General features: G+C 45.1%; 1 protein-coding gene across 1 annotated transcript; it reads right to left on the bottom strand.

Moving 5' to 3' along the window:
- Positions 1–372: 372 nt before the first annotated feature.
- Positions 373–5649, bottom strand: LOC123235401 (solute carrier family 52, riboflavin transporter, member 3-like). The gene is made up of 3 exons (XM_044661521.1): positions 4589–5649; positions 1051–1174; positions 373–779 (listed from the first exon to the last, which is right to left on the bottom strand). Exons 1-3 carry the CDS (start codon positions 5647–5649, stop codon positions 567–569), a joined length of 1398 nt encoding a protein of 465 aa, XP_044517456.1. The 3' UTR covers positions 373–566.
- Positions 5650–7637: the final 1988 nt, after the last annotated feature.

The following is a 7637-nucleotide window of genomic DNA, read 5'->3' as shown; positions in this document are numbered from 1 at the left end:
CTTTGGTTTAAATTTTATTTTTGTTTCCCCAGTACATAGCACAGTGTTTTGCACTAACTAGGCATTTAATAGACACATTTATTGCATTGAATAAGAAAAAAAATTTATTTTCTTGATTTGGAAAATGGATACATTGGCTCACTTGAAATACAAAAGTGTGAGGTAGTAAATAGAAAGCTAGACTTGGGAAATCCTGAGTTTAAATCTTGTCTTTATCATATACTGACAGAATGACCCTGGGCAAGTCACTTAACCTCTTTCTAGTAGGCTATCTGTTAGTCTATTTTCCCTCCAAGGCAGAGCAGATATCCAAATACCAATAACACTGGTTTCCAGAAACACTGACTGAGGTCCTGACTGCTTGATGGTGGCATTTGTGGCTATGACTCTCATAGATGGGAGCCAAGCCTTCCCTGATGGCTCATGTTCTGAGGGGAGAGGTAGAGGAGAGGTGAGAGTGTGCCAGCGTCTGAGGGAAACTTGGATGGGAATGTGATTGGCTCTCCATGGCTTTGGCTTTCCTGGTCCAGTGAAATTCATCCCAGAAAAGTTGTCCTGGCACATGCTCAAATGGGACACTGCTGGCTGCTTTCACTGGCAGATTTAAAAAGGTGTAACACGTTGATTAGAGGAAACATGAATATCGCCCCAAATGCAGAGCCCAGCTGTATTGCTGCACCACACCACAAGAGGGCGCTCTGGTTCATCTTGCGCAGGTGCACCCCAGTCATCACCTTCACGTAGCTCAGGATCCCACCACAGAACACCCAGGAGATAACCTGAAGGCATAAAAGGAGACAGGCTTACTTTTCTTCACACAGGATGCTCCATGGCAAAACAAAAAATCAAGGCAAAACAAACAAACAACAAAAAAAAGCCATCAAGCAGACCTGCCAGTGTCGTTGGAGCCCCAGTAGTAAGCTATTTTCCCTTCAGCACCAATGGGAGGCCACCCAAGATGCCAACCCCAGAACCAAACGGATGGTCTGATCCTTACTCCAGTCTAGAAGAGGGAAGGATGGAAGGAGAGAGAGGGGCAGAGGTACTCACGATGATGGCTTCTCCCCAGCGGGAGCCCTTCAGCAGCGGGCAGGGACTCAGGACGGCCATAGCCATGTTGTAGGCTCCGAAACCTGTGCCCACCAGTGTGGTGACCCCCAACCACGAGAGAGACCTGGGGAGGGAAGCAGAAGGTTCTGATGGGAAGGAGTGTCCTCCAGGACCAAGGTGGGCTATCACCGTCTAGGCTACTAAATCTGTATCCCCTTGGGGGAAGTCTCTTCTTTTTGAGCCCCAGTTTCCTTATCTGAAATGTCAGTGTTTGATTAGATTGATTATGTCAATACTGACATAGTTGATAGCTGCCCTTGAATCCAGGAAGACTCAGTTTAAGTCCTGCCTCTGACATACTAACTATGGAACCTTTAACAAGTTCCATTAACCTCTCAGGGAACTAGGCAATATCTAAAGCAGTGATGGAGGACCTATGGCACAGGTGCCAAGAGGTCATGAAGAGGGCTCTCTGTGGGCACGTGGCCTTCCCCCTCCCCCACCAGAATTTGTTACTAGAAAGGCAGGTGGATCTGCTCCCCTCCCCTTCTCCATTCCCCTGATGACATTTTTTTCACATCCCCACCCCTCTGCCCAGCAGCCAATGGGAGCACACAGGGGGTAAACTCACAGGTGGCAGAGGCGGAGGGGAGCAGAGCCCTCAGGCCACTCCCTTCCCCCCTCTCTACACTCACTGAGGACATTCCTCACTTCACCTGCCTCTCTCTCCAGCAGCCCTTCCTCCCCCCTGCCATGTGGGATAAGGGGAGAGGAAGATACCTAGCATGGCTGGGGGAAGGGGGGGAGGGAGCAGGCATAGCACTTGGTCTGGGAGGTGGGATGGAGGTGGAGCCTGGTACTTCATCTCTAAAAGGTTTGCCATCACTGCTCTAAAGGAAGGTGCCAAACTGCACTCCTAGAGGCAGCTTCCTCATCTGGGAGTTCCCTACATAAAGTGCTACAAGTTTAGCTCCTATCCACATCCACCATTTTGTGTTCTAAAGTCCTTCTAAACTCTAATTTTTTGTGATAATCATTTGAACTGGTCTGTAGTCAAGAACCTATAATGTCCTGGAGGGGAGGGAAAGTTTTCCCCAAGGTTCATAATCCCTAACATCAGGCTATGTACAGAAGGGAAACTCAATCCAACTGACATCAAGCCCATGTGCCCAGCAAGATCCTTTGGGATTCTGGTTTTCAAAGAAGTAGCTGCTATCCCCCCAAAACTCAAAGTGGGAAAAGACACTCAATTGGGATCTAGAATCCAAACAAATCCAGTAGCTGAAGTCATCCATAATCCCCATCTCTTCTTCCAGCCATAAATCTTGTTCCCACTCACAGATGGGAAGATTGAAAAGAACAGTAAAAGTGTTCTTTAAAGCTTCAAAGTTTTTATGGCTGGGAGGGACTAGAGTAACTGAGAGGTGACTGGGATGAGGAGCCTTGCCACAGGCTAAAACATCTGGGCCTGGCCTGGGCCCAGGATAGAAACTCTTAAGAATCTGTCCTAGAAAGGACCTTGGAACATAAATTATTCAAGATGGGCAGGACCCTAAAAACAGTGTGGTCCAGTGGAAAGAACATTCACTGACTCTAGAATTAAAGGATTTTCAAATCCTTCTTAACAGGTAGTACCTCTTCATATAAGAAAATTTAGCTTCCTTCCAAAGTCACCTCTGGCTTTATCCTTTCAAGAAACCTTTTATTTTAAGTCCTTCTAGCTCTCTCCCATTTAATTGTGAGCTTCTTCAGGACAGGAACTGTCTTTTGGCTTTTTTTTTTTTTTTAAATCTCTATTACTTAGTAGAGTGTATGGTACACAGGAGGCACTTAATAAATGTTTATTGACTAACACGTTCTTTCTTCCCTTTAAATGTATTTTTTATCCTTGCTGTTCAGTCGTTTCAAACATGTCTCATTCTTTATAATATAAAACCATTTAGGGTTTTCTTGGCAGAGATACTGGAATAGTTTGCCATTTCCTTTTCTAGCTCATTTTACTACAAGGGAATGGAGGCCAAAGGGGTTAAGTGACTTGCCCAAGGTCATACAGCTAGTAAGTGTCTTGAGGTCAGACTTGAACTTGGGTCTTTATCCACTGTGCCACCTAGCTGCCATCTTTTATTTTTGCTTCTTTATTTCTTTACTTCTCTATAAACTTAACTCTTATACTGCTAATGATTGATCTCTGTAATCTTGAGTCAAATTGAACATCGACCTTGCCAAATCCCTAGCCCTTCCCTAAGGCTACACCCCAGAAGAGAGGTCAGTTATCTCAGTCTCCTTACTTTTCCTTCAATGATCAATTAACATAGGTATCAAACATCAGTAGATGCCTTAGGCCATATCCTCTCCGGATCAGGATCTTAGCTCTACCTATAGTTTCAGGTTTTGGCAGTTTGCATCTTAAGACGATTACCTCATAATGTTAATGTATCAGGCCACTGGCCTCTCCCCTTCCCCCCATACTGTGGTAACCCCAATAAAAGTGACAAGAAATCAGTTGGCAAGAGAGCTCTTGACCATCAGAGCTTACTCGCTGTCTGTCTACCTTGTGCCAAAACTTTCTGTGTCTGTGTGTCTTTATTCTCACCTTATGTTCTCTTTCCATTAATCCTTAACCCGTAACCCATTTTCACTCAGTCCTTGGTTCCCTTTTCTAGGTGTCCAACCCACTAGGAATCTTCGTGAAGCTGCTGGACGGCTTCACTATTTATATTATAGGCCCCCCTGGAATATAAACTAGATAATTTACTTAATCTCTCTGTGCCTCAATTTCCTACAAAAATGAAGGAGATGGACCAGATCAGGAGTTCTTAAGGCTCTTTTTTGAGAAAACGGGCTTTTTGATGCTTTGGCGAAATTTATGGACCCATTCTCAGAATATTTTTAAGTGCATAAAACAAAATATGATGGATTAAAAAGGAACTCAATTACAGTAAACCATTATAAAAATATTAAATAAAACAACCTCACAGATGCCAGCCTAAGAATCCCTAGACTAGATGGACCTTGAGGGCCCTTCCAGCTATACATATATGATTCTATGATATTGTTAAAGAAAAAGGGAAAGGAACCTAAGGCTAAGAGAGGGAAAAGGGAGGAAAGAAAATAAGCATTTGTATAGCACTTCCTATGTGTTCAGCACTTGACAAATATTACCTCATTTAATCTGGGAACCCTGGGAAGTAGGTGCTATTATAATTTTCATTTTACTACTGAGAAAATTGAGGCAAATAAAGGGACTTATCCTGGATCCCACAGCTAATGTCTGAGGCTAGATTTGAATTCATATCTTCCTTACTCCAGGCACAGAACCCTATCCATTATATCACCTGGCTACCCAAGATAATGGTAGACCTGGGATTAGAACCCAAAGACCCTTATTTCCTGGTCAGATTTTCTATCTGCTCCATTATTCTGCTTCTCAGTGGGGTGGCATATTTTTGGTTACCTTCTATTGGTTACCCTAACTCTTTTTTTATCCTTTTAAATTTACTCTCCAATGGGGAAAAATTTCAAGGTCAGAGTCACTCACATATCAGGTAGGAATATAGACAGGAGGCAAACCAGGGGGTGGGTGATGGAACCAAGCACCGAAGACAGGTGGTAAGCCTTAGAACCATAAGGCAAGCAGGAGTAAGTATGAACAGAAGGGAGGATTCCATTGGTGAGGGCATTCACAAAAGCCACCAGGGCATAGATGAAGGCTAGTTGGCCCCGGGACCAGACAGCCTTCTTCTTCTCCTCAGGCACAGCTGGCAATGAGCAGCTCTCCCTGTGGTTGTTGCCAGCTGAGTCTTCTTGAGGCTTGAAGGTTCTCAGAGTCACCTGGCTGACCAGAAGATCCTCATTAGAGAGCTCCCACCGCTTAGAGAGACGAGTCAGGCCAAAAAAGGCAGCTAGGCAGCTGGCCATCATGCCTGACAACAGGAGAAAGTAGACAAAAGTGGAGAAGTTGGCTGAGAGGTAACAATTCTCCAGTTGAGGTCTTCTAGCAATGAGATCAGGGGTCAAGGTCATGTTCGGTATCCCAGTGATGAAGGATGCTTTAGAGATGCTAGGTGGCTCAGTGGTTATAGAGTCATTGGTGACATTGGTACAGATTTTGATGCCTGAGCCCTGGGCCAAAGCCAACAGAGAAGGGAGGAGACCGCTCAGTCCTTCCCCAACAAAAAGAGTGTTAAGGTACCGGGGTGGCAGGCGGGCCATGAAGGGCAGGAAAGTGACAGAGGAGGTGCAGTCCACCAGGGCCAGGAAGAAGGTGAGAACCAGGAAGGCTGTGCCATGGGGAGCCCCTGCCACCACTGAAGTCTTCTCCCACAGGAAAGCAAAGAGGAGGCAGGCTATCGTGCCCAAGACCAGCATAGCAAAGATGACCGGGACCTCAGAGAGGTAAGCAGGCCGGAATCGGTGGAACAGGGTGATGAAGAGTGGCCCCACATTGGCTAGCTGAATGATGACCGTGAGGTAGGAAGGTAGGTTCCAACCCTCAGGTAGTTTTGAGACCACCAGAGGCAACTCTACCCATAGCCCGTTGATAGCCACCCAGGAGCCAGAGCCAAAGATGCAGACCAGTAGGTGAGTGAGGAGAGACATGGCACCGCTTTCTCCGAGCTCCCCAGTGACTTCCAGGAGTGTCTAGGGTGTCACCTATTGAAGAGAGAAGGAAATTATGTAGTTTGCTGAATTTGTCCACAGAGCTTCTATACCTTGTCCCCACATTTTAGTAGCCAATCTCTAGAGGGAATATTACAAGAAATTGTTCCCCTATCTTTGGCAGAAACTCCTTCTTTTCCCTTTCCTCTCCCTCTCTTCCTCTTTCCCTTTCTCCCTCACTTGGCTTAAGGAGAGCATTTGAAAAGTTGTGAACAGTATAGAATCATGTGTCAGACCTGGAAAGGCACATAGAACACAGAATGTAAGAAAGCTGGGAGGGAACTTTGGGGCCACTTAGTCTAATCTTTCTTTGTACAGAGGAAACTGAGGCTTAGAGAGGGGAAGAGACAGGAGGATCGTTTAGGAGACAGATATGACCAGGAAGTTTGACAACAGATTACAAAAATGAGCTCTACCCCTAAGGGACTGTGGGAAATAGGAAGAGAGTGGGCAAGTAGAAACAAGAAAGAATATGTTGAGATGGGAATCAGTAGGAGGGCAGCTTCAAAACTGTCAAGAGACAAACTTCTGGTGGCTGTGTAGGGATGAAGCAACCACTTGGGTGTATGTGGGTAAATAGGTATTGTGGGAGGGGAGAGAGGAAGTGGCCAGCAGTGCCTTTTGGCTTGAAGTAGAGGTTTTGTTTGAGCAACTGGCCAGAAAGAACCAAAAGAGACATAGGATGAACAAAGAAGAAATGTGGAAAAAGCCAGAGGGCCAAAATGAGTTATAGAGAGAATGAGTGATCAGCAGAGAGACTGAGAAAGAGAGAGGGAGAGACTGCAGAAGAAACAGACAGAAGATGGGAGAGAAAAAACAAAAGAAAATGAATGAGATAGGGTGAGAAAAAGACAGAAGAGAAAGAAGGAGGTAAGGAGAAAACAAGGAGAAACAGACATAAAGACATCAGAGAAGAGAGAGAACAAAGAAAACCAAGAGTTGGGTGGCAGATATGGGGGCAAAAAGGGGAAAATATTTGCTGAAGAGGGAGACTGATAACAGGAAGTTTTGTTTCCAGTTACAGCAGACTTAACTCCCTCCTTCTCTCTTCCCCCCACACCGTCTTCACCCAGCTCCACCCATAGACATCTTCCATAGCCCCTTGGCCTCCCTCCTGGACCAGCCAGAACATGTAACAGGGAGACTAGACTGAGGAAGGGCTGGCCCTGGAGGGTCTAGAAGACCAAAGCAGCTACTGTTTCTGTAACCAATAATTCTTTTTTAAGCACTTTTCCAGTCCTTGTTTGAGTCTTAAACTAGATCAAGAAAGAGCAGGAATTAAATTCATTTCACTTTGGTCAGGAACAGTGTCACTGATGTGGAAACTCTCTGTCCCACTGCAGATAAGCAACTCATTTACAGAAATTTCTTGGAGATCTGACTCCCTTCTTCTAATACAATTAAAAGATATAAAATCACACAGAAATGACTTTAATGATTCTCTACTTCAATGTCTTCATTTTACAAATGAAGAAACTGAGGTCCAGAGAGCAATCTAGTAAGTGACAAAGCCAGAATTTGAACCCAGGTCTACTGATCTGTTTTCTCAATGTACTGGTCACTCTTTACTCTCTCCAATACACTTATGGAAAATCCCTCCAAAGGGCTTGGACACTGAGGCTGAACAGATGACAGGCAACAGGCAGGCAGGTACCCAGTCCCTCCTCCTGACCCCCATGGGAACAAAAAGTTCCTTCCTGCACATTACATGTTCTAAATCAGGCAGATATCAACACTGAGCACAATCCTGTAGTGAGACTCAGAATGGCTCTAGTTGCCTGATCCCTTCTTCTACGTCAGAACTGGCTGTTAGTTTTCTTGCTTAGCAGGAGGACTTCCTGAAAGAAAGGGACTTTTCCTTAGGCTACTCCTTAGTTTTTTCATGGCAGCATTCCTAGGGGAAGTGCTTTGATTCAGGGTACCTAAAA

The sequence above is a fragment of the Gracilinanus agilis genome, chromosome 2 (assembly GCF_016433145.1).
Source record: "Gracilinanus agilis isolate LMUSP501 chromosome 2, AgileGrace, whole genome shotgun sequence".
NCBI lineage: Eukaryota > Metazoa > Chordata > Mammalia > Didelphimorphia > Didelphidae > Gracilinanus > Gracilinanus agilis.
The sequence above is the reverse complement of the archived record's forward strand: the minus strand, read 5'-3'. Positions and strand labels throughout refer to the sequence as shown.

Coding starts and splice junctions, on each gene's coding strand:
- LOC123235401 (XM_044661521.1), bottom strand. CDS start 5,649: ATGTCTCTCCTCACTCACCTACTGGTCTGCATCTTTGGCTCTGGCTCC. Junction 1,175..4,588: donor TCTATATTCCTACCTGATAT/GTGAGTGACTCT, acceptor TTCCCTCCCCAG/GTCTCTCTCGTGGTTGGGGG. Junction 780..1,050: donor GCTGGGGAGAAGCCATCATC/GTGAGTACCTCT, acceptor TTATGCCTTCAG/GTTATCTCCTGGGTGTTCTG.